This window comes from Anopheles stephensi, chromosome 3, assembly GCF_013141755.1.
Source record: "Anopheles stephensi strain Indian chromosome 3, UCI_ANSTEP_V1.0, whole genome shotgun sequence".
Lineage (NCBI taxonomy): Eukaryota > Metazoa > Arthropoda > Insecta > Diptera > Culicidae > Anopheles > Anopheles stephensi.
The window spans coordinates 30,705,275-30,729,951 of record NC_050203.1 but is presented as its reverse complement, the minus strand read 5'-3'; the positions used below and the strand labels follow the sequence as shown (position 1 = coordinate 30,729,951).

The window sequence follows — 24,677 nt, the reverse complement described above, 5'->3', positions numbered from 1 at the left end:
ACACCTTGTCCTACTAAAGCTTTTCCGTCGGTAAGTCTACGGAAGAAGAGCTGACACTCGAAAGCTTCAGCTTTTTTTTCAGTAGTAATCCTCCGATTCTACATATCAGTCAACTAAATAGATTAGAATTTGATTGAATTTTTCATCTAAAAAGTATTCTTTTTTCATTTCAGTACTTCAGTAGTAAAAATATTATCATCACTTCACGGGTAGTAAACGGGGCCTTATGCAACGGTTAACGTAAAACTAAACAATGTCAACTTCATCTGACGATCTAGACAAATAGCAGATTTTCCATCAGAAGTGATAGTCATGATCATGTAAGAGTAAGAGAAGTAACCGATAGCACTATAGTTTCTTGGCTGCCCTCGAACGAGGAATATCTAGTAAACTTCCGTCAACAACACAACTCACCTATTGCTAGATTGCAGGCCATTGTGGCATAAAACAGGTTGAAGATGCGAATGGACGACCGCTCGATGGTAGATGTGACAGCGGCGCCGGTCTTCACGTGGCAGCAGGGGGGGTTCAAATCTCATCAGGGCAGTTTCCCCATAGTGAGGACTGACTATCCAACTGTGCAGTATTAACAAGTCTAGTAAGCCAGATATGGCAGGCATGAGCTAAGAAGTCGTTAGAAGAAGAAGAATCTTTCCATGGAGAATAAGATTAGAAGACAACAGCAGAGTTAAAATTACTTATGACATGAAAACAAACTACAGCTATGAGCAAACAATTCTGACCAGTCTTACAATTAGACTCTTACGTGTTACGCCATGGCCTTCTTCTTCTTCTTCCTTGGTACTACAACCTCGTGAGGTCTTGACCTGTCATTTCTGGCTTTCTGTGACTTAATTTTACCCGTAGCAAAGTAGCCTTACGTACGGGTAGGCTGTCTGGATGGGATTTGAGCCCCGGTCCTGCCATGTGAAGACTGGCGCCGTTATCGCCTCGTCCGCCGAACTGGCCATCGGGTAATAAAATTCGATCCTGTGAAATCCTGATCTTGTCCACTGACATTATTAAAACTGACATTAAAACTTCACCTATCTGCAATCAAAAGTCAGCACCGACAACAACTCCGTGATGTTGAGTTACGCGCAAGGATGCTGGGCGCCAACCGGTCATTCTACAGTATGAGGAAACTTCTCCATTGTAAATGCCTGTCGTGACAGACGAAGCTGGGACTGTACAGAACATTTTTAGTCCCAGTACTCACATACACCTCTGAGACATGGACTCTGTCCAAAACTGTCGAAAAACTCTTAGCCGCTCAGAAGAATTTTTGACCCCGTGTGTGAAGAAGGGCAATGGAGGAGCCGCTAAAATGACGAGTTATACGAGCTGTACGATGATCTCATCATAGTGCAGGCTCCGGAGCGCTGGTCACATGATGAGACTGACACCGGACGACCCAGCCCGTAAAGTCCTTTTAGGCCGTCCAAACGGACAGAGGAAGCGTGGTAGGCTCAAACTGTGATCGAGTGATGGCGTTACTAACAGGATTCGACTTAACTCTAGCATAATGACAGTTTGACCTAAAGATCTTTACTGGAAAATAGAATTTTAAGCAAGCAAAAAAGCTAATAAAACACCCTGGACGTAACTGGTTGATCAAATTGCGTTAAAAAACATCGTTATCTAAGTTATTTCTGGTCTTCCTCCATTCAATCGGCATTTCGAGAATTTATCTTGTAAATTGAATCGCAAATTCCCATTTTTTATCAATTCCCATTTTCCCCTTTAAATACCAGCGTCAAACCAAGCACCGCTGGTCACTAATTTCGATCGTTAAATTTTACTCCTCGCATCAACCGTAAAATAGCAATTTACAAATAAGCCGACAATAAGCATTCCCGCACATTGTCCCGCACCGGAAACATTTGAACGATCGTTATTAAATCATTGTAGCCTGAAATTGCCCATCCGCGTTACAAAAATTGGGCACACACCCTCCCAAAGGCAGCTAAAAACACCTCGTGGATCGATCGTTGTACTTATTGCAAACAAGCGCCAATAATAAAAAAAAATCTACAAAATATTAAACTGAATGCTGAGTGCTAAAACAAGAACAAAACTCTTCTCGAACTGCTACAAACTCTAGCGCGTACTGATCGAAAATGCAGGTGCCCGAAAAACACACACTCACGCACAGTGTCGCCCTTCCGGCACATGATCATGAATTTCCCCGGCCCCCACTGGAACCCAAAATCGAACGACTCGTGTCGGGTTCGCCGCCACACACCGACCGAGGGAAGGCATTGTCCCGCGTTCCACAAAATCGGAAAATATGTCAATTTGAAATGTATTATGAATATTTTCATATCATTTCATGCGTATCGAAATTGTTTGCTCGCGTACGCGTGACGCGTACCGGGTACGGTTGGACACTCTGGCGAGGCGTTTTTCGGGCGGATATTTTTCCTTTTTTCCTTTCGCTTCTTCTGCTTCCTCCATATATTGGATGCAGAGTGAATCGAACGAATAAAAAACGCTCGCACACACACACACACACACACGCACACCGGGCACCAAAATCGATCGACGCGTACCTTGGTTCACCCGGAGGCTTCGTGGCGGATAGTTCTCTATTTAAATGCATTCCAAAACTATGTGCAAATGCGCATAGGTCTGCATAGGTGGGCCCCGGGGAGGTTGGTGAGTTCCCTGCAATGTTCCCTGTTGGGAAACCGGCATGTTGTATCTGTGCGCGAAATCGTCCCTTCAGGCACGAGTTCGGCGAGGGGATATGCACACGCAAAAACCGCAAAGGCCGTGTGTCAACGTGCGGTTCCCCACCACAACCATGACCCTAACAGAGCGAACATATAAACACGGGAAAAATTTGACCCCTCAGAGTAGTCAGGCCGGGCCATTTCATCCCACTATTTGAGGCGCGCGTGTGTGTGTGTGTTTGTGCTGCTCCCTCAGCGCCAGTCTACCAGTCCCCCATGGAAAGACTACACTCATAATGCAAACCAAACCACAGTGCAGCGTTCTGAGTTTTCCAATGGGAGATAATAATTCTATCCCAGGCCTGCATCCAATCGAGCACCCAGCAGTGCATCGCCTTTTTGTTTCCCAATCATTCCCCACCAAAATCCCCACCCCCGTCTCAATTCCGACCCAGGGTGAGCGTTTGTTTGGGGTTTGGGTTTGCGCGTATCGGTATGTATGTCCAACACACATGCGAACACAACCAGTTGACCAGCATTTTTCGGGAGGTTTGCTGTGAACCCTGTGAAGTTATGGGAATTTATTTAATTTGGAAAAGAAATTCAAAAAAAAAGGAACAAGCTGCCCCGACTGAGGCTCATGGGACAGTAAGGCATTGGAAAATGGAGATGAGTATTGTGTGTGGTTTAGTTTGCTTTGGTGCGTGGAAGGATTGTCTGCTGTAAGCTACCGTGTCCAGCATGTAGTAAGGGGATGTGCCGGAGCGTGGCGAGATGCGATTACTAGTTGTAATTGTATGCAGTTTTGCATTTCATCGTGCCTGGTTAATATTTTTAATTTATTGCATTTTTTTCGACAAACAAAAGCCCTAGCAGCGAGTATCGAAATGTGTTCACCGTAATAAAATTCCAACCCGTACAATACTGAGTTATTTAATTAAGTTTGTAGAAGTATTTGTACTAGAACTTCGGCTTCGGGTTTTCAACCATCCCTTCATCGGTAACTAACTTAACTAACTAACTTGGCTTACCGACTCAATAAAGGTACATGGAAGTCTATTCCATGACTGAAGTTCCATAGAGTCATTCAGGCTCTTCAAGTCTTCGCCAGACTTCAGTGGACTGGTCATGTTATGAGAATGGTACCGGACAGCCCAACCCGTCAAGGCTTTTTAGGGCTGGCCAGGTGTGCAGGAAAACAGTTGCTGATCGAGCACCTTGGAAGTCTCAGGCGGAACGAACCGGCATGGCTTGCAACATTTAAAGTTAAACATCAGCTGATTGGGAAGTGCTGAAGCAAAGATGTATTTTGTGGAGGGTAGTTGCAGCTGCGGTAGTGGTCCGTGCACACTATGTACACCCTGGTGTTTCCTTGAATTCCTTCTTCAGGAGGCTTTTTTAGCGAGTTTGTAGCACGAACCGAACGCCTTCGAGAAGAAAGAAGTAAAGCAGAGACCGGTCCAGGTGCTCAGCAGGATGTCAGTCGGAAGATCCATAACATCAATGATGGTCCCGGCTTCATGATTATAGCGGTGGTTATACAGGCAGGCAGTAGATTGCCGTTGAAAGCTGGAAGAGTCTCATTAGCTATTCGATGAACAATTAAGTAAGTAAGTAAGTAAGTAAGTAAGTAAGTAAGTAAGTAAGTAAGTAAGTAAGTAAGTAAGTAAGTAAGTAAGTAAGTAAGTAAGTAAGTAAGTAAGTAAGTAAGTAAGTAAGTAAGTAAGTAAGTAAGTAAGTAAGTAAGTAAGTAAGTAAGTAAGTAAGTAAGTAAGTAAGTAAGTAAGTAAGTAAGTAAGTAAGTAAGTAAGTAAGTAAGTAAGTAAGTAAGTATTTAAGGATCCTAAGAAGCAGCCGATCAAATCTACGAAAGACCTGGTGTATCAGGCCTTGACGAAGGAACTTCCTGTCATTGGTCTTCGATTGGATCCGCCAGCCTCATTTCCCGTCTCAGACACGAAAATTTAATGTGGAAATATAACATCACGGATAATCCCAAACTTTCATGCCAACTCCAAGAGGCTTGGAGACCCAGATGACTCACCTATCGGATCGAAGACATCCAGAGAAGACTCGGTACTATTGAAAACTTCAGTATATTCATGGGTTTACAAAACTGTTCGATCGGGTCGAACACCCTATCGCACTATAGGATTTTGCTGTAGCGAGGAGTCGTGGACATCATTTTGGCGTATTCAGTACCTCGTTTTCATGGCGTATAACGTAAACGTAAGGAACAGACTCGTTGTATGTTTGCGTATATTTGCTTCCCATCCTATTCTATTCTATACAAATGATTCCCTGCCGTTTGTTGCTGAAAAAGACTAACAATGCGTAATCTGCACCACTGCCCTTGTAGCTTACAATAATCATTAGTAAAATGTTTGCCCTTCTTTACGCTGTACCCTCTTCTTCCGGATTGTCTTCCTGCGCTGAATCGTCCTGTTCTACAAAAACCCAGTCATATAAGTAATCGTGCTCGTACCTCAGTTGACAAAAAAGCTTTTGAAAGCTGTGCTTTATCTTGTGGTACGGTGGTCCTTCCCCGAAATCCATACAGCGACAGTAGCTAAGAAAATTGCTAAACTCCCAGGGCAAGCCTTCGCACAGGCTTTTAATCGGAGTTGACGATTTCCTCTCCAGTATCCTTTCCATTCGCTGTTGCTTGCTTACTGCAGTTATTCCCTGCCATGGCAACGATCCTCGAAGGAAGTACACCAAAATGTGACCGAGCGCTTCCAGGTCATCGCGCGGACTCTGCTCGGCTCCCGCGTGCGCATTGATCGATATGTAGCGCATCGTTCCGACCACATTGCCACCGCTTTTGCACGCACTCTTGCTGGACGGTGGAGAGTGGCGAAACTTTTTCGCGAGCCCGAAATCGATCAGGTACAGATCGTTACAGTGCCGGCCCGCACCCATCAGAAAGTTGCTTGGCTTAAGATCCCGGTGTACAATGCACTTCGCGTGGATGTACTCGAGCCGCGACAGCATCTGGTCGGCCAGCATCAGTACGGTTTTGAGTGAGAAGCGCCGATTACATACTTCGAACAGTTCGTCGAGCGTAGGGCCAAGCAGATCCAGCACCATTACGTTGTACTGACGATGCTTCTGAAACAGATGGGCACGTGGTATTCCTCGTCCACCTTCGAGCGTTTTATACATCTCGTATTCGTTGCTTAGAGATTGAGGCCGCTGCATGCTGTATTCGACCTTGATGGCCACATTTTGACCACCTTCTGAGCTCATCGCGTGATACACGACTCCAAACGAACCGGACCCAATCTCGAACAGCAAGTCGTAACCCTCTACATAAGGCTCCATTGGGGATGTGGGGTGAACAAACGTGATGGATGATCCCTAGAACGAAGAAGCAAACCGAATTCACTGTCGTGCGTTGCTCTACGATCGTTGTGAATATTTCAATAGATACCTTCGTTCCTGTTGTCTGGTTTGAGGCTACGACGCTTTCGCTGATGTTTTTGGCGAGTTTCTCTTCACCAACAGGTCTTTGGCAGATCAAGTTCGCCAATTTCCTGGTATTTAATTTGACAGTTGCATCCGAATTAGCTGCGCTGGTAGCAATTGTCAGCGCAAATGGCTTTTCGTTGTATTTGCGTAATTTGCGTTGTATTCCGCTCGACACGCACAGGTCTTATCGGTTTACAGTGAAATATCACTTTTTACCCAGTGGCACTTTGGATTTGAAACAGCAACTTCAATCGCCATTAGTGATTCTTCTCCGTGTAACGAGCAGGGTTGCCAGCAAAATTCGGTTGTAGCAGCAGTTTAAACTTTTACATCAGATTACAACAAGGTATAGCAAAAGTGAGTTCGATAAAGCCAAAAATTATCAAACAAAAACGAATCAAAAGGTAATAATCGATTATTTTGTATTTATATAATCGAAAGAGACGTTACATCAGTTTTAAAATTAAAATTACAAAAGTCCGCCACCCGTTTAATGTCACGCAAGATGGCCGCTGTCAACTTCCCACAGTGCACGCGTTTGACAATCAGCTGTTGTTTACACCGGTTCTTCCGACGTACGGCGCTGCCAGAAAAACATCAAAACACTCCATCCTTCCTCGTACTGATTTGTGTAGTTTTTCGCACTGAACGCATAATAATTAGGCGAGCCTGCATTCGGTAGCTTTCGAGCTACGTGGGAAGTGATTGTGACGCGGCTGTGAGCATGTTAAAGTTGCTGCTGTCTCCCCATCGACAATGCTGCTGGCAGGGATTGCTACGGTTGGTTCGGCAGTGTACAGCAGCTTACTGCGGGATTGCATAACCTCAACCTGTTTTTCTGTTTCGTCCCACACAATCACCGCTCCGTTCTAGATCTTCTCCATACAGCACCGATAGTAAACATGTGCTGGTGCGTAAAACGCTTCAATCGTTCGGTTCTGGGCGGACCGGATTTCTACAACCGTTCCGTAATACTACCCTGCGCGCGGTACGCCCATCACACACGGTTACGAAAACGGGCTCCCAAGGCGGTCGGTTGATAAGGGTGCTGCTCGGTGGGACCGCTGTAAGCTTCACATTGGGCTACCAGTACCGGAAGTTGTTTGTGCACTGTGAAGCGTCCGTAAATCGGTTGGCCGGTCAGCGGAATCTGCTGGACGATGGGACCGTACGGTTCGATTGGTGGAAGTTTTGGCGCTACCTGAGACATCATTTAGGAAAACTGATTGGCGCTGTTTTGGTAAGCTCGATCACCTAGCGTTATTCGGCATTTGGTAGAAACTTACTCAGCAGTGTACTTCTAGGCAGCACTCGCCGTCGCTTATTTCAACATTCAAATACCAAATCTACTCGGAGTGATCGTTAACAAGCTGGCCCGATACGCCGGCAGTAGTCTGAAGGAGTAAGTAACGCTGTTCGATAAAACACTCAACCCAATCTCATCCATTTTTACCTCGCGAATAGCATCAATACGGCGAGTTTCTTTCGCGACATGCGAGGCCCAGCCCTGCAGCTGTTCGGGATGTATCTGGCCCAGTCCGGCTTTACCTTCCTGTACATCCTACTGCTAAGCCAGATCGGTGAGCAGATGGCGGCCAGCATACGGCAAGATTTGTTCAAGCAAATCATCATCCAAGACCTGAAGTTTTTCGATCACAACCGGACGGGCGAACTGGTTAACCGGTTGACGGCCGATGTGCAAGATTTCAAGTCCAGCTTCAAGCAGTGCATCTCGCAAGGATTGCGCAGCTTCGCCCAGCTCGTCGGTGGCGGTATTTCGCTGTTCTGGATATCGCCCCAGCTGGCCAGCATTGCGCTCGTATCGGTCCCGCTGGCCGTCGCCATGTTTTCCCTGCTGGGCCGGTCGCTGCGTCACCTGAGCAAAAAAGCCCAAGCCCAGTCGGAACGGGCCACCTCCGTCAGTGAGGAAGCACTGTCCAACATACGCACCGTACGTGCGAGCGCCAGCGAGTACAGCGAGGTAGAACTGTTCCGTGCCGAGACGGAAAAGTCGGCCGTGATCTCGCAGCAGCTCGGTGCCGGAATTGCCGTGTTCCAGGCGCTAAGCAATCTGTGCCTTAACGGAATGGTGCTCACCACGCTCCTGCTCGGCGGTCACTTTATGTCGGCGAATTCCATCAGTGCCGGTGATTTGATGGCATTTCTGGTTGCGGCCCAAGGTGTGCAACGATCGCTCGCCCAGGGCTCCATACTGCTCGGCTCGGTTATCCGTGGCATGACGGCGGGCGCCCGGGTGTTCGAGTTTCTAAGCCTGGAACCGCGGGTAGACCTGAAGCACGGACTAATTATCCCGCACGGTAATTTGAAGGGAGAGATCCGTTTCGAAGGTGTTCAGTTCGTGTATCCAACGCGACCCAACCAGCGTGTGCTGAAGGACTTTAATCTTGTACTGCGACCCGGCCAAACGGTGGCACTGGTGGGGGCTAGCGGGAGCGGTAAATCGACCGTCGCTGCACTGCTGGAACGATTCTACGAACCAACGGCCGGTCGGATCACGATCGATGGGTACGAGTTGGGCCATCTGTCGCCCAGCTGGCTACGCGGAGAGTTGATCGGCTTCATCGAGCAGCAGCCCGTCCTGTTCGGGACAACGATTTACGAAAACATTCGCTACGGACGACCGAACGCAACCCGGGAAGAGGTGATGGAGGCGGCCAAAATGTCACAATCGCACGAGTTCGTTAGCCGGCTGCCGGATGGTTACGATACGATGGTGGGTGAACGGGGCATCCAGCTGAGCGGTGGCCAACGGCAACGGATTGCAATTGCGCGCGCTTTGCTCAAGCAACCGTTGATACTGATCCTAGACGAAGCGACCAGCGCTCTCGATGCGGCCAGCGAATCGATCGTCCAGAGTGCGCTCGATGCGGCAGTGCTGGATCGAACGACGCTGGTCATTGCACATCGGCTTTCAACGATCCGAAATGCGGACGTTATCGTGGTGCTGGACCAGGGCCAGATTGTTGAGGTGGGCACACATGACAGTTTAATCAAAGCACAAGGTTACTATTACGAGCTGGTCAAGCAACAGGAACGACAACAACGGCAGGAACAGGATTCGAGGGCACTAGGATAGACCATTGGTGAGCTTTAGCTGTTACGAGGACGCTTAACGTTTGGACGGGGTGTAGGAAAATCAGATTCGCAAGCTGCAAAAAAAGACAATTACTACAAATAAAGCAAATTAGGGGTTATTTATTACAACGGAAATTCATTGGATCGGAATGATAAACATTCGCGTTCAAAACGTGCAGGCTTTATTTCGTGTTTAATTCTGTTCCGGGTGGTTCATTTGATGTAAGGCGAGCGAACGTTTGTTAGAGTAAGCTTTATCACACCATTCGCACTGGAACGACGAGCGAACCAAGCTACGATTCCCACCGTCGGGTGGATGCTTACGGGCCATGTGTTTCTTCATGCAGCGGGCCAATATCCGCACATTGCACACCGTACAGTTCTTCACCAGATGATCGCGCTGATGATCCGCCAGCTGAGCTTTCGATGCACACGTTTTATCACACTGATCACACCGGAATGTGCCTCGTTCGGACGGTGCCGAATGTTTCCTCGCGATGTGCATGCTCAGCACACGCGACTTTACCAGCTGCCCACAGACAGGACACTCCTTCGTTTGGTGATTACGCCGATGATCGATCAGCAGCGTTTTGCAGTAGAAAATCTTATCACATTGATCACATTTGTACGTTCGTTTCTCGGGCAGGACGCTGGCTTGCGGATGGTTTAAGGCGATATGTTCCTTCATGTACCGTGCAATGGTGGTTTTCTTGCAAACCGGACACTCCTCCAGCTGATGATTACGGCGATGATTGTTAAGCTGCCGAGTGTTGTAGAACGACAACTCGCAGTATTCACACGGGAAGGGAAGGTTCCGGTTTTCCTGCAGGCGTTCCGTGTTTGGAGCAGCTGTATGGGGTGACTTTCGATCTGCAAAGACGGTTTACTCAGTTAGAAATGATTGGGAGATTTATTTCGTTTCCAAGAACTTACCTTCACGAATGGAAGAGAGGGACCCTGCTGGCACGTTCGGTTCCACCGACATTTCATCGTTTGAATTATATTCCAACTTTACTTGCACATGTTCGTGTCCAATAGAGGACATCATTCTCGTTTCGCCTATTTCGATCTCATCGACAAACGAATACTCCCGCCCCACACCATCCATCGAATGCGTATTTGGTGGAAGTGCGTACCGTGTAGTTTCTGTACACGATCTGTGTTTCTGTGGTTGATGGTCCCGTTTTATTAGGTCGGCCCTATCCTGTTGTACATTTTCTACTTTTATCGCTCCCGATAAATGCATTGGATGTCCATCATACATAAGTGGGGTCATCCAGCTTGTTATTCCACATGCACCGCTAGACTGTGGTTGAGATTGCATATTAATACTTACTCTAGGTGCATTGAAAGTAATTGGTTCGGATTTGCACCATGGAAAATGTTTCATAAAATTGGAAAGGCAAAAGTTTTCCTGTTTTCTGCCTAGTTTTAGTTTGCGTAAAGAAATTTGGAAGGAATTGCTTGTTTACAAATAGTCTTTCCTTGACATTTGGCCAGTGCAGTACTAGAGCCGAGCCGAAATAAAACAAAAATCCTTCCTGGATTCTGTAAATAAATTAAATTCTTTTATTTATTAGTATTTTTATAACAACAAAAATATAAAGTAGCATCAAATAAGATAAAACTAGAATTTTATGAACAATATTGAAAATTAAAATTGAAATTACGTTCAAATTAAGCCACACAACCCACCACTATAAACAACCGTCAAAACAGTTGACATTTCGAAATGACACAATCGGGCGGAATGCACGCACGCACACACACACACGCAAACCCGAAATCGGTAAACACAAAACCAGACCAAACAGGTCAAAAGAAAATCAGCAGCCCCCAGCGGTACAGCGTGCGGTGCAAACGTGTGTGCATAGCGTTCACAAAGAGACCAGAAAACAATTGCAAATTGGTGGGCGCGTCGTGCAAAACGTTCGTGACCGAGGTAAACTAAACCGACTAGGAAAATCAATCCAACCAGGATTCTGGGTGTTGTACCGTGAGTGAGTGAGTGAGTGAGTGTGTATCGTCCACCGTCGCCCATCCACCCCGTTCGTCTTCTAGAATTCAAACCAATTTTGACAGGGACCTGCGTGCGTGTAGATAGCACCAGCCGATATGCGATGGGCCGCGGTCGCCCAAAGATTTCCCAATCGGGTGGCAACATAATGTGAATGAAGCGAGAGAGAGCGAAAAAAAAAACGAGCTTTTCATGAACAACGCGTTCTGTGTGACCGAGTGGGTGTTTAATTGCTCATTTCATGGCTATTTCCTCTGGTGCGGTAACTTCCAATTTGGCTGTTTGGTGAAAGGGTCCCCGAAGAAAACCTGTCCCGTGCGTGCGTGTGAAAAGGTGTCCCGGTAGTTGCGTTGCCCAAAAAGGGGACCACCGACCGATTGGTGTGTGCAGCTTCCGGGTTACTGAGTTGGCGATTGGTGGTTTGGCCCTGTGCGCTTATTTTAATTCAATAAAGTGCATTAGCGCGTTTATGTTCCGTTTCCAAAAGGGAAAATAGTTGGTTCGGTGGCCAGTAAAGTGACCAACATATAAAAAAGGTTTAGCCACGACACAACGACGAGAAAGGGGCCACATAGCGTATAGTTGTGCGATACGGTGTTCGTGTGTGTGTGGGTGAATATGTGTGGATTGCAGGGTTGCTTGTTCTTATGAATTAACTCATGAAGGCAAAAAAAATACACAGTGCTGAAAACAAACAGTGGATGAAAAAATCGTTTTAAAAATCGAGTCTATAAAAGATCTTAAAAAATAATAATTGTGGTTCGAATAATTCTGACTACCACTAAAAAGAAAAACCAGGATAAGTGAATAAAGCATCGGAACTGGAAGGTTTTCAAGTATTTTAATCGTACATATGTTTTGTATTGGAACACCCAAATATTTTGGGGACACTCTCACCAGCACATTGCTGCCAATTGTATAAAAGATTTCGCTTCTTCCTAGTCCTTTTTTTGTAAAAAGAAATTACAGGTAATTGTCAAGAAACAAACTTTTTGCCGAACTTCTTAAGCTGATATTGATCCTCAAGCTGAAATCATTATATGTCTGCATGTTTTGGCCAGAGGGTTAATGGAAGCGGCAAATGTCTTTTATACAATAGAAACGAGTACCATATCTCGTCCAGAAAGGGTAATAAGTAGCTAAACTTATTATTGAGACATTTTCCTGTTATTTCAAAATTTTCAAATTTTCAAAAAAAGTAAATGTTCTTACCGGCCTTCCGTCTCAAAAACCGAAAAGATATGCATCTACCAAGTAGTTCAACATTGCATTCTACAGCTTCGATACAATAGTTATATGTCTGCAATCCATCAAGTGAGTGAAAGTCGCCCGAAGCAGATATCGTGACGAACATCAACAAATAATTTGTCAGAATAATGAATAATCCAAGGCTTGCCATAACCACAGCGTTTTGAAGATTCATTCTACACACAATATGAAAAAGATTTGAAAGGAAAAGCTCAAGCAAATTATGTAAATTTATGAAGATTTGCATGAAAATGATAAAAGCATAAGCAGAATGATAGCAATAAAATTAGTTATCGAATAACTCAACTAGGTTTTGTACTTTAAAAAAATTGGACTTTTCTGGCCGGACAGTCTCGGTCTACCTTTTCTGACTTTTTTTAATTGCGTTTATCCGCGGGTAAAAAGAAATTTTTGAAAAAGTTTGAAATTTAAACATCAAATAAAGTTGAAAACCAACCAGCTTTTAGTGTTGGCATACGAACCCTGCACCCCAATCGATTGATTCGTCCATCTAAATATGTGTGCGTGCCGGCTTGAAGCTTTTTCCTATGTGTGCTCGAGTATGAGTGAGGCGTGTGTTTGTGGGGTGCGTGATTGCAGCAGCAGCAGCAACAGCAGCAAAAGGTAGCCAGGAGTGGATTTCCTTCACGTTTTTTTTTTTTGGTACTCTTCTCACAACACACAGAGAACAGCAGCTACAGGGCGCTCTCGCTTGGGCCCGCGATACAAGCTGCGGTAGTGTGTGATACGGCACCGACGTAGACAAGTGGCATAGCAAGAAAAGGATGCGTTTTGTTGCATTCCTGAGCGTATCATAAATCATAGCTTGCTATTGTTTTGCTTCGGCACACTATTCTGTGTGTGAGTGTATGCGCGTGGTGCGTGTTGGTATGGTTGGAAATTTGGAAGTGGTAACAGTGCTGGTGCAACTTTTGTACAAGGACAACAACACGGCAAACAGGAAAACTCATGAGTCAAGCGAAACACCTCACAAGGCGCGCACACACACACACAAACACGCATCAAGTGCATCGACAAGTAAATCGCTCTTTTTTGCTGTCTCTTTTGTATATATTTTTTTCTTTGGAGGGAATAAGTTTCTTCTAAAAACAAACCCATTTGTTGTGGGAAGCTGCGTGTAAGGTGCGTGAAAATTTCGAGGTCATTTGCGGGAGAACCATCTTTGTGCTCTCTCGTTGTTCTCTGCATCGAATAGAGATTTGGAAAGGAAAAGTGAAGGAGCTTAAGAGGAGGAGAGGTAGGAGGGAAGGATGCTGATTCTGTGGTACATTCAACATGCTGAAAACGTTTCCGAATGGTCCCGGTGGGAATGAATTCATATTTATGCTGACATTTGTGTAGTGATGTGCGTAGGTTGTGCGTGTGTATGCGTGCTGAAAACGTGAAGAATTTCCGAAATTTAACTAGACCCAACACACCTACGGCCTACTGCCTTCCTAAGCCCAGTGTGTAGGGCGTGCACGGTCGACCTCGCCTAGGTGTGAAACAAATTACTAATGTTGGATGGCCGATTTATTGTTAGTTTTGTGTGTAAATTGTTAAAAAATATATTCCATTTAGCAGCAGTACCAGCAAACAGTGTTCTTTCTGTGTGTGAAATGTAACCGTTGTGTAAAAAAGTGCTCCCTGTGGTGTGTGTCTATGTGATGCGTAGTGAGCCATGAAACCATAATTTGGCTGTTGTGCATGTTTCCAACCAAGAAGGCTTTCAATGTTGTGTTCCGCAGTCAATCCAACTGAGGTGAAATGACAGCGCCGTCTTCGTAGTTCCCGTTCGATAGTGCCGCGAAGCAAGTGTTACAAAGTGTATGTGTATTTGTGTTTGTGTGTGTGTGCAGTGAAATAAGTCTGGATACATCAGAAAATCCATCCTAGAATCTGTGGATAACTTACCGTCAGAAAGTAAAGCAATCTAAGCAGGCTAGTAGTGTTGCGAAGTTGTATAATCCGAAGAACGAATCATTTCTGTTGGAAAGGAAAGTGTCCTCGTAGTGTGATCCGCACCCGCAAAACAATGGGCAATTGTTTCAGCAGTACGGCTAAGGCCGACCCGAAAGATCCGATCGGTCCGGGCCCGATCGACAGCGAACCGGTACTGGCCGGTAATCCGGTGGCTACCCCACCGCAAGAAGCAATCCGCCAACCGATGCCGGCGTTGCCCGATCCGGGCAATGATTCAATCAGTACGGCCAAAATCTTCGTTGCCCTGTACGATTACGATGCGCGCACCGACGAGGATCTCAGCTTCCGCAAGGGCGAACATTTGGAGATTCTGAACGATACTCAGGTAAGATATTAAATTCCTGTGGGAATGCATGAAAGGACCACAGGAGATGATGATTTGATGGTTAAATAAAGGTCCAGAAATTACGCAGGATCAACTCTTGAAGAACACAAAGAAACCCCGAAACGATCTTTCAATTGATGAGATCCCGCATAAGGAAGTTCTTTGCTACGAAGTGGGAACAGAGAAACGAAGGATCCGTGAGAAGGAAGCCCATAAAATGAATCCAATCTTACCAATCTTTTGCTCTGCAACAAACAACATAATGTTGTGATTGAATGGCGGGAAGGGGACTATGGACAGAAGAAGGTACGGGAGAGAGTAAAGAATCCGGCCGAAAAGAAACGATCGAAAGAGGAATAAACAAATACAGATGGAGCGAACCCGCGGGCACCATCACCGATGGTCGGTTGACGTGCATGGACCATGTGAGTAAAGGCATGTATGAGCATCCAGAATGTCTCGAAACTTAAATTATCCCACCATTGGCACCATGGGAATCAAAGAGCAAAGCCCATCGAGTAGGATAGAATGGAAAGTTGTATAAAACTGGCCAAAGTTGGTTAGACTGGGGAGTTGAAATTTTGGGCTTTTTTCGGCAGTGCTTGGTGGTGGGAATAGAGCTCGATCCCAACATAACATACTCACACTAAGACGATAATCTGCCATATTAAAGTCCAGCGATCGTGGCGTAATATGCCTTCTCGGCGCTTGTTCTACGGTTGTTGTTTGTTGTTTTGGCGTCCCTTTTGAACGATCAGATCATGATGAACGACGCGATCAACTCCATGATTAACCAGCATTCACACAGACAAACGAAGAACTAACATCACTGTACATGGCCACAAAAACATAGGGTGCAGTGGTGAGTGTGTGCGTGAGTACATATGTTTATGTTTTTGGGTGTTGCTTTTTGAGGTTTTACCAGGTTTTTGTTCTCTTAACCGATTTCATGTTTCATGTTCGGGTAATCGGAACCTTTGGCGGAACGATGCTGCGTCAAGGTGCGTCAAGAGTACTGTAACGAAAGCCGTAACGAACGGAAGGTCGAGTGTATGGATTTGGGACCGTTTGGGTGGTTTTTTTGTTCTTGTCGGGTGGTTCATTATTGCTGCTGATTGGAACGACCACATATGACCAGGAATAATCGTTCAGAATACTGATAAAAAATTTAGTTCTTAACAAAAAGTTTTGCTAATGAGGTTTTAAGTGTTAATACCCTCGATAAGCAACTCTATATACCTTCCATAAGCAATTCTGATTCTGAGAAGTAGTATAATATATGTCTGTAATAATAAACTAGTATTTTCAGATGGATTTTTTAACTGCGAAAGCGTAAAAATGATGCAATGTGCATATCAAAGGTTATCGCTTGTTTTTATGGACATAAAGATCATAAACCGATTCGATTGCACCATGCTGCTCCAATTGGACGATTCGGTTGTGCAACTGGGAAACATCATCATGTAAATAATTTGTCTAGCATCTCGTCTCTAAACGTCTCTTGTTGATCGAAAAGACAGAAGAGCACTGTTGTAACCCGCAACCCCGGATCGGACAGACAACACACGACGATGTAATATGCAATATGCGCACATCGCTGCTGGGGCCATCTGGTTCCGCTTCGCAGGGTTAAATTTATCCCAACGCATAGCATCCGATCGAGCATCGAGTTTTGATCAGTGCATCAGGTCGTCACATGTTGGCCTGCATTAAATGCCTTAGGAAGGGGAAGAAAGAGAGAGAAAGACAACAAGATGGGACCTTTAGACCTCATTAGGAATGAGGAACGATGAAGAAGAAATTTGTTGTTCTTGGTGGATGACGGGAATGTTGCTGGGGAATGTTCTATAATGAGGGTTGAGGGATGTGGCTCTTCCTGATCGACCACATTCCATTCGATGATGGTGATGAGCATATTTTCATTGGAAGGAATATTCTGCGTACCAAAAATCTCGTTTGTGCTTTTAAAGTTAGTGATGAAAGTTTGAATGCATTTTGAATGACAATGGTAGACCTATATTATATTTTTTACAGAAATTTAGTTGAATTACTGTTACTTGTTTTAAATTAGCCTAATTAATAACGAATGCTTTAAAAAAGACTGATTTTAAAGGTTTTGTCCAGACGATGCTAGGCTCTACTAAACGTGGAATGGCCGTGTGGTCGGAAAGAACTAGACAGCAAAATAACCTGAAACTACAGATGAGATACTCCAAATTTGTATGATTTTCAATCATTAACTTGATCCCATCAACAGTTCTTGTTCCAATAGTAGATTTTCAAATGTTTGATATATGCTTCTCGCACTTAAAACCACTATAAAATAATTCAATACAACCTTGGTGTGTATTAAAGAAAAACGAGAACTTTTTATGGCACATTATGTTCCTTGCCGTAAACGTTCCAGAATGATCTGGTTAAAGTTAATCAGAAGAAGCTGGTGTCTTGGTGAAGAGAGATTGCATGTCTATTTATTGCCTATGTAAGGCCTATCAAAATTTTCTCGCGGGCCAGACAAAATCAGCTGTCGGACTCGACTTTGCCGACCCGCTGCACTAAAATGATCATAGTCTCTCTTATCATGTCTATAATCAAAGAACGAGGCGACCCGGTGGTAGAGACGACAAGTCTTCATATGGATCGGGAGTTCAAATCCCATTCGTTCCGTTCCCCCGTAGTGAGGACTGACTATCCAACTACGTGGATTCATTACGTTTGGTAAGCCTGATTACGAATGAAGGGTAACGTTAATTATAGCCTGATCAATTGATTTGAAGCCGTCAAGGTAGCAACACAGTCATGAAACTTCTATTGTAGATTTATACGTGCAACACATGAGTCTGTAATCCTTCATAAAAAAGCTGGGTCTTGGAATCCTGGACATTCTAGTCGTTTTAAGCTCATGTTTTTAAAAATCCTAATGATAATTTGTTCTTCTGTATCCAGTGTCGTGGTAAGAGGTGGGACTTATCATCATGTGACTCTCACTCTAGATGAGCAGCTGACGGTTCATGTCATCGTTCGGAGAGACTTCCAACTGACATCAGCAGCAATAGAACAATATGGGCAAACATCTTACGGAGGAGCTTATCCAATCCTTCTATAGGCAAGACGGTGTATCATCTGGGCTCAAAAAGAGCTAAAAAGTTGCTAATAATACGTTTTTAAGGCAAGTAATTCTCGTAACGGAGCATTGGACTATGTGACCATATTTTTACCGAGAAAATTTGATTCCATTAAGATATCTCCTATTATTCAATTTTCATCACCGTTGTAAGCTGGTATTTTTTTTTAAATACAACCGTTATGTGTGTTGTACAACAAGCATTCGCTATTTCGTAAGATCAGCGATAATGGATTGTTTGCCTTTCGAAAACTAGCCCCTAACGAACATCTTGCTCCCAGTGTCAGCGACGATGTTCCAATCGGACTAAAATTTGTATGTTTCTTCTTCTGCTGCTCTTTTGACCTAATGCGTTTCTAAACACTTACTATCGCGCCGCACGGTGCCGCAACAATGTAACTCTTCTGCCCAAAAACCTGCCTCAAAACAGTTGGAAAGGGAAAGTCTTTTTTCTCCATGCAGCAGAGACCGCTTCCAACTGATATGATGGTCGGTTGCGGTTGAATGCGAATCTGTGCCTACGAAACGATCGCCCTCGGTCAAACGTTATCGACGGGCCCGGTTGGTAGTTAAGCTTGCTCTCCTGCCGTGCTTCGATAGCCGGTCGATGCAGCTCGCCTCTAATCGCATCGTAACGAATGGAGTGCGTTTGGTGCGTGTGGTTTGGCTTTTTTCAGTTTGCCATAGTCACCCATCTTCACGTAGGCTGCTGCTCGTAGCCTTCCCACCTGATAGGGCGCTGACCGGCCCAATGGTGCGCGAGTTTTCTTTTGCCGCGTTGTTTGCTTAAAATAGTGTGTCTGCCACTGCTTCACGAGCGGTCTGACAGGTGGCGCCAATTAAGAGGAGAGGGTATTTTTGCGCGCGGGTTTGCTCCAATCGACCACGTCGAAGCAGTGGGCCAGGGTAGCGTCCATTAGCATTATTAGCAGTTAATGGTTCGAAACCCGATGGGCAGTAGACGTACGCCTGTTTTTCTGGGCCTTTCTTTACATCAGTGAAATGAAGAGTGTTACAGTTGAATCTGACCCGAGGAACATCTTGCTGATGATTCACTTTCATATTTTGTTGTTGTGATGGTGTACATAGCCCCCCCAAAAACCAACATCATTCAATCGCCGGTTTTTGCAGTGTGGTGGAAAGTGAACGTTGGTTGAAGCTTTTCTTCATCTACAAGGTCTACAATTCGTCGACAGCATGGTGAACATTTTGCATTTTTAAAAAGGTGTTTGTTTCAGCAAAAACATCTATGCTGACAACCTTAATGCTAAGGCTGATAGATTACAATCTTTCTCAGAATCGGGTTTACAATTCTTTTGAACAATTATTTTTCGCGACCATAAGTCATGCTCTAGTATTTTATGTTTGGTATTACTGTTATCATGCGTTAATAACGTGTATCAGATAATTTCAGGGTTTATTAAAATGTGTGGTAAAGATTACTGATACTTACCTACACACTTACCAGGCCCTACAAGACTACATTTTACTACTGGGGAAGTCCTCGACAGACAACTGCCGATGGACTGCCAAATTAGAGTCGTTTGCAAATTAGAGGGTTTCTCACAAACTTAAATTTTACCCGCGAAAAAAATCCTACAATGTTTATAACTGCGGATTCGTTGTGGGTTGAAGTATTTAGGTAAACTTAATTTGCTGATAGGCGTCTATGCAGTCAGTTTTATTCACTAGTTATTCCTGATCACATAGTAAACAGACTTTATGATAGTTGACCCAAATCGATACATGGTGGTGGTCCGGTGGCCGTTGGCGACAGCGGAGCCGGCCTTTACAGGGCAGGAGCGGGGATCAAATCCCTTCCGGATCGCCATCTCTTTACACGGGACTAACTATCCAGATATGAGTAAAGTCAAGCCTTGGAAAGGTAGAAATGGCAGGCCAAGACCTCTCAAAGTTGTAGAGCCACGTAAAAAGAAGAAGACCAGAGTCAAAGAAATTCACTAATTTGCTGATGTGGAATGGTTTTGTGATGCAGTCTTTCTTGCGAAAAAAAAGTTTAAAAAATTGATGATTTTGGAACGAATACGCAAAATTAAACCTTAATGTCAAAAAAGGTATCACGTCACAGGAGTGGCCCGGTGGTACAGGTGACTTCGGCGCCGGTCATTATACTGCAATCGGGGTTCGAATCTCATCTGGGCCGTTCCCCCCATACTGAGGACTGACTATCCAAATATGCGGTATCAATGAGTCTAGTAAGTCAGAAAATGGTAGGCATGGCCTAAGAGATCGTTAGGTCAAAGAAGAAGAAGGAGGCAACACATTACAGTTTAGCCAGTGGAGAGGATCTTAAAGTAGACATTTCCTCCTGTAGATATTGAACTAAGATGTTACATGTTCACAACCAGTGATAAGTCACACCTGATTAAAGCATTCAACAAATTTTGTAAGAAGCTTCATAAGAACCTTTTAGCGAACTTTTTTTTAATCGAATAGTTTGCTCAATTTACTTGTTACTTTGCTCTGATAGTTTGCCAATAGAAACTGGCAAGCCTAGTTAGTCGAATTGAAGCTAAAAAAAAGCGCACTAATTGTGGAACGATTCATGCGTGACCAAACAACAAACTCATTTTCGTCCATGACTTAGTTTGGTGACAAGCAGCTTAGCGAGCTCGTTAGAGCGTAAACAAAGCTAAACATTCGTGTTTTGATTGCTTATAGTAAACACGTTGTTCCAGTTTTCTATATTTACTGGCTGGCTACTTCTTTCACTAATTTGTTTCGAATGTTTGTTAAAAGTTACATTATTTATTAGCTGTTTTTGGTTACTTCTACTGTGATGTGTGATGTGTTCTAATATTAATTTAAAATCGACCTATTGAGCCTGTTTGTCTAACCATGTTGTCTTTAATCGTATCAACAATATGTCATTGATTGATTAAAAACACAATGATGAGTGATACATTGTGAAAACTTATCGTACAATTATTTTCCGCAAGGCATATTCACTCGTTGCTCGTTAAAATGCATCCCAAATTTACTTTTTATTGTATTGTAAATATTTTACCACATCAATTTATGACTAAGATATCAACGGAACTGTGCATGTGTGTGCACGGTAAAATCATTACAGCATAATAAATTTAATCATTATCAGATACATTATCAGTTTTGCGAATCCACCAGTTCCGTTCCTTTGCCGTCCATCATTCCGGCTACCTCGCGCCATTGCTTAACAGCATAACAGAGCTAACAAAATTGTTGTAGCCTCAAGCTTCCACGTGTGTGTGTGTTTGTATGTGGGGTGAGTGAAGTACCACGGTTGCACAAATACACTTATTTTGCTTTATGTTGCATGTATCGTCTGTACGGACTGTGCAATGAACCGTAACTTCTGCACCGTGTATTTTGCCAGCGGTTGTGGAAGAATCGTTAGACCACTGTTTTGCGGCTAGGTACACGGCTGATTGTGTCTAGAATGGAGGTGATGTGGTGGTGCAATGGGTATTGATTTGTTTAATGATTCTATTTCTGCCTGCACACATGGGTCCATCGCGATCTTTCGGTACTATTTTTCCCTAACGGTTATTATTTCTTAATTTATGGCTGGCTAGCTAGTCTACTGTTTGTTAATTAATGCTCACCAGGTTGCAGTTGCTATAAAGTGGGTTAAAATAATGCTGATGTTTTAATCGACTTACCACCAATAAGTTGCAAAATAAAGAAAAGATATTTACGGTATCTACTTTGAATATACAAATAATGGGAAGACGTTCAATTTATGCTTCACAGAATCAATTATCTATATCTCTTATGTTTATTTATCGCCAATATTCAACATGAGTAAGGGTTGATAAACATCAACGTTTTTTTTAAATTTGTTGATAACATCAAGAAATTAATTTTGCATGACGCACCGTTCAATCAAACATACGAGATGCAAGGAGGGAAGAATTGCCCGATGAGCAATTGCAGGACGCCCATGTCTGCACCGGAAACGAAAGTTTCTCCCTGTGAATTGATGGACTGCTTTTTTGTTGTGCTTACTCCAAATAGCCCGTACGGAACGGTGCGCGGTATAGCGAGCAAAGGAAAAGTCTGGCGGCGGTAAACCTTTCCAAGTTGAAATGAATGCAAAAGAAACTAACCGACCGACCGACCGTTGGGATGATGATTGGTCGGGCACCGGGTATCGTCGGCCATCAAATTGTGTGAGGGTCACCGCGACGACTGTCTCTTTCGCTAAGGAGGAGTCTTTTGCCCGCACGATTGCATATCATCGGACCGTTGCTAACACGAACGATGCTTTGATTGCCGTGCTTTTCCCGGCGCATCGTTCATTCGTGTAGCCCTACGCCGTGTCTTTCTTTCCCTCTCTCTCTCTCTCTGCATCAGGCAGGCAGCAGGCCGGACCCCGTTGCGTTGATTAGATAATGGCCAGGCTAAATGACGGATTGGCAGCGGCGAGTTCCTTCTCTGCACTGGGGCCGACACGCACTGACGAATGATGGGACCAGTGTGGCGTAAAGAAAAGAAACGAAAGTGAGCTACGCTGCATTTTACTTTCTCCTGCTTATGGATTATGTGTTCTTTTTTTTACAAAGTTGTTGGTTATGATTATAGGAGCAATTTCAATGCAAGGAAGCAGCGGTATCGATGATTGCGATAACACTTGATCGAGTTATGTGTTAACAATTTAAATTCAAAATAGATGCTTAATATTGAAACAAAGGCAGGACAAGATGGCGTCAACTTAAAATACTGTTTGAAAACAAAAAACCACTTAAGATTTCTTATTTTTGAACTTTTTAGAACGTAAAGCACGTTTCATATGCATTCAGGTTATGGCAAACCTGTCGTACGTGTTTGAACGATTAATAAAACCTATACTCCCGTGGGAAAACCCCAACGCTTAACGCGATGCATCGTTTTGTTGCATGTGCAATGCTGGGACCGTGGGCACAGTGGGAAAATACAGCACAAGCAAGCAAAGAGCTATTATTAAATATATATTTAAATTTTCTAAATTGGAGTCTTACCGGTGTCTAAGTTGTTAAAAAGAAATCTCATATTTATTGCTGTAAGCAATTTTAATTTTCTTTTAGGAAATGGAGCAAAAAACTATCGAGTAATGTAAAGTGAAGATATATTCATAATAGAAGTCCTTGGGATAAACCTCAGTACAAAAGATGGAAACCATAAGGTACCTGACGACTTGACGATAACGGTTTCATGCTTTGTAACATACTCTGACTTCCTGACGAAGGCAAAAACACATAATAGAGGTCAGATTATAGCCAACCAATAGTGTTATTTATGTGAGCTTAAAAAGCAGCAGAAACTAATGAGGATACCCGAGTCTACAGTCCACCTGACTTCCGAAAGAGGGCAGCTTGGGAAATCATGGCAATATGTTTGTAGAATATTTCTTGGAGCGGTTTTTTTGGTCATTCATACCACAATGTTAGCTCAGTGTAATCGTATAATAATGCTTAGAATCATTTTTCACTTATGTCCGCTCTATAGCCCGCTGTGCACTGCACCCGAGTTCATCCATCCTTCAGTGCCGCAGCACAGCACAAAATGCAACGAATGGATTTATCTCCTAGCACACACACACACTCACACGCTGATCCCGAGGTGGCAACATTAATTTTATGGCCAGCAGCGTCGAACTACAAATTCAGCCCGCTTGCCAGTTTAAGCTGTGCCGGGCCGTGTCAATCAGGGAATAGTTTGTGTCGCTGTTAGACGGAAGTGCGGCCATTTTGCATTTGTAATGTATGACCAGGGCGTGCGGATCGATTACCGTTGGGCCAGACAGTGGTAGCGTTAGAGGCGTGAATTAAATTAATTTATCTTTTTATGGCCATCGACAACCGCTATCCTGCTTCTTTGTTTGTTCATTGCACTCGATTGTGGTGTTAAACTATGGCGATATGTACTTTATGTAAGCCAAGGAAAGCAGAAAACGCTGGTCAAGATGCTGCTTGAGGCTGTAGTGCCAAATGAAGAAGACTTGTTTTATGAGTAGCCGAATTAACAAATTTATCGCGTCTTGTAGAAGTATTTCAGTTAAAAAATATTAAAACTCTTATGTAAAAGTTAGAGAAGAAAAAGAGACGAAACATAAACTCTGTTTTGAATTCTTATGCGTTTAACTTGACATAAACAACGTCATCGTTGGCCCAGCGCTTTCTCCCGCCTTATCTTACCACTTGATCCGAGGGATCGCTTCGCCATCGCCATTCCAACAGAACGTGAGAGAATGAAGCAAGTGACGTAGATGCATGTCTGACTTCCGTCCAAACCGGACTTTTCCTTTTGCGGGGCTCTAGCGGCGGCTTCGTTGGCTCGACCAGTCTGTTTTGAATCCATTTGCACCAAGAGTCTGAATGGTGACGGCTATAATAACGTCGAGACGGACGCGATTGTTCCACAACAACCGCAAAGCACTTTGCAAACCTTCTCCTCTCAGTCGGATGTGTCCCAAAGTGCTGGTACGTTTAGTGTGGAACCAGGGCTGCAAAACAACAACAATGCTTCTCCGTTCGCTCCGTAAAGGAAGGGCGAGCATAGTTGTCGATGCATCATCACGGTGTTGTGTTCCTATTTGGGACCAATAAATGTTTTGCTCTGTGTATTTGTGAGGTGGTACGTATGCACGTGCTCCTGTTTGGTGTAGTGGGTTTCGGATTATCAAACGTCATGACCAATTCTTGGCTGCTTTTGCATAAGCTGCGTCGGCGATGTTTGATAAAAATTCGAAACCACCCC

The 24,677-nt window shown here is 44.2% G+C and overlaps 4 protein-coding genes across 10 annotated transcripts in view; 2 read left to right on the top strand and 2 right to left on the bottom strand.

Moving 5' to 3' along the window:
* Positions 1 to 4,929: 4,929 nt before the first annotated feature.
* Positions 4,930 to 6,162, bottom strand: LOC118509485 (casein kinase I-like). The gene is made up of 2 exons (XM_036050137.1): positions 6,109 to 6,162; positions 4,930 to 6,035 (listed from the first exon to the last, which is right to left on the bottom strand). The coding sequence occupies exon 2, from the start codon at positions 5,997 to 5,999 to the stop codon at positions 5,070 to 5,072; it is 930 nt and encodes a 309-aa protein (XP_035906030.1). The 5' UTR covers positions 6,000 to 6,035; positions 6,109 to 6,162; the 3' UTR covers positions 4,930 to 5,069.
* Positions 6,163 to 6,648: 486 nt separating this feature from the next.
* On the top strand, positions 6,649 to 9,418 carry LOC118509483 (mitochondrial potassium channel ATP-binding subunit). The gene is made up of 4 exons (XM_036050135.1): positions 6,649 to 6,926; positions 7,020 to 7,386; positions 7,451 to 7,548; positions 7,611 to 9,418. The coding sequence occupies exons 1-4, from the start codon at positions 6,871 to 6,873 to the stop codon at positions 9,241 to 9,243; spliced, it is 2,154 nt and encodes a 717-aa protein (XP_035906028.1). The 5' UTR covers positions 6,649 to 6,870; the 3' UTR covers positions 9,244 to 9,418.
* LOC118509484 (zinc finger protein 37 homolog) lies at positions 9,337 to 10,736 on the bottom strand. Its single transcript, XM_036050136.1, has 2 exons — positions 10,176 to 10,736; positions 9,337 to 10,112 (listed from the first exon to the last, which is right to left on the bottom strand). The coding sequence occupies exons 1-2, from the start codon at positions 10,630 to 10,632 to the stop codon at positions 9,436 to 9,438; spliced, it is 1,134 nt and encodes a 377-aa protein (XP_035906029.1). The 5' UTR covers positions 10,633 to 10,736; the 3' UTR covers positions 9,337 to 9,435.
* Positions 10,737 to 11,013: 277 nt separating this feature from the next.
* Positions 11,014 to 24,677, top strand: part of LOC118509480 (tyrosine-protein kinase Src42A) — an 86,893-nt gene continuing 73,229 nt past the window's right edge. The window contains exons 1-2 of one of the 7 annotated variants that reach the window (XM_036050127.1): positions 11,014 to 11,184; positions 14,089 to 14,815. In XM_036050127.1, coding sequence (XP_035906020.1) covers positions 14,543 to 14,815 — 273 coding nt within the window. In that variant the 5' untranslated portion in view covers positions 11,014 to 11,184; positions 14,089 to 14,542. Of the gene's footprint in view, positions 11,185 to 11,219; positions 11,243 to 11,343; positions 11,517 to 13,234; positions 13,396 to 14,088; positions 14,816 to 24,677 lie in introns of those variants that run through there. The other 6 variants (XM_036050126.1, XM_036050131.1, XM_036050130.1 and 3 more) reach the window with 6 other exon arrangements.

Excerpts from the sequence above, each read along its gene's own strand:
- LOC118509485 (XM_036050137.1), bottom strand. The coding sequence starts at position 5,999 with ATGGAGCCTTATGTAGAGGGTTACGACTTGCTGTTCGAGATTGGGTCC.
- LOC118509483 (XM_036050135.1), top strand. The coding sequence starts at position 6,871 with ATGTTAAAGTTGCTGCTGTCTCCCCATCGACAATGCTGCTGGCAGGGA. Across the intron at positions 6,927-7,019 it reads TGCTGGCAGGGATTGCTACG|ATCTTCTCCATACAGCACCG; the intron begins GTTGGTTCGGCA and ends GCTCCGTTCTAG. Across the intron at positions 7,549-7,610 it reads GCCGGCAGTAGTCTGAAGGA|CATCAATACGGCGAGTTTCT; the intron begins GTAAGTAACGCT and ends CCTCGCGAATAG.
- LOC118509484 (XM_036050136.1), bottom strand. The coding sequence starts at position 10,632 with ATGAAACATTTTCCATGGTGCAAATCCGAACCAATTACTTTCAATGCA. Across the intron at positions 10,113-10,175 it reads CCTCTCTTCCATTCGTGAAG|ATCGAAAGTCACCCCATACA; the intron begins GTAAGTTCTTGG and ends CCGTCTTTGCAG.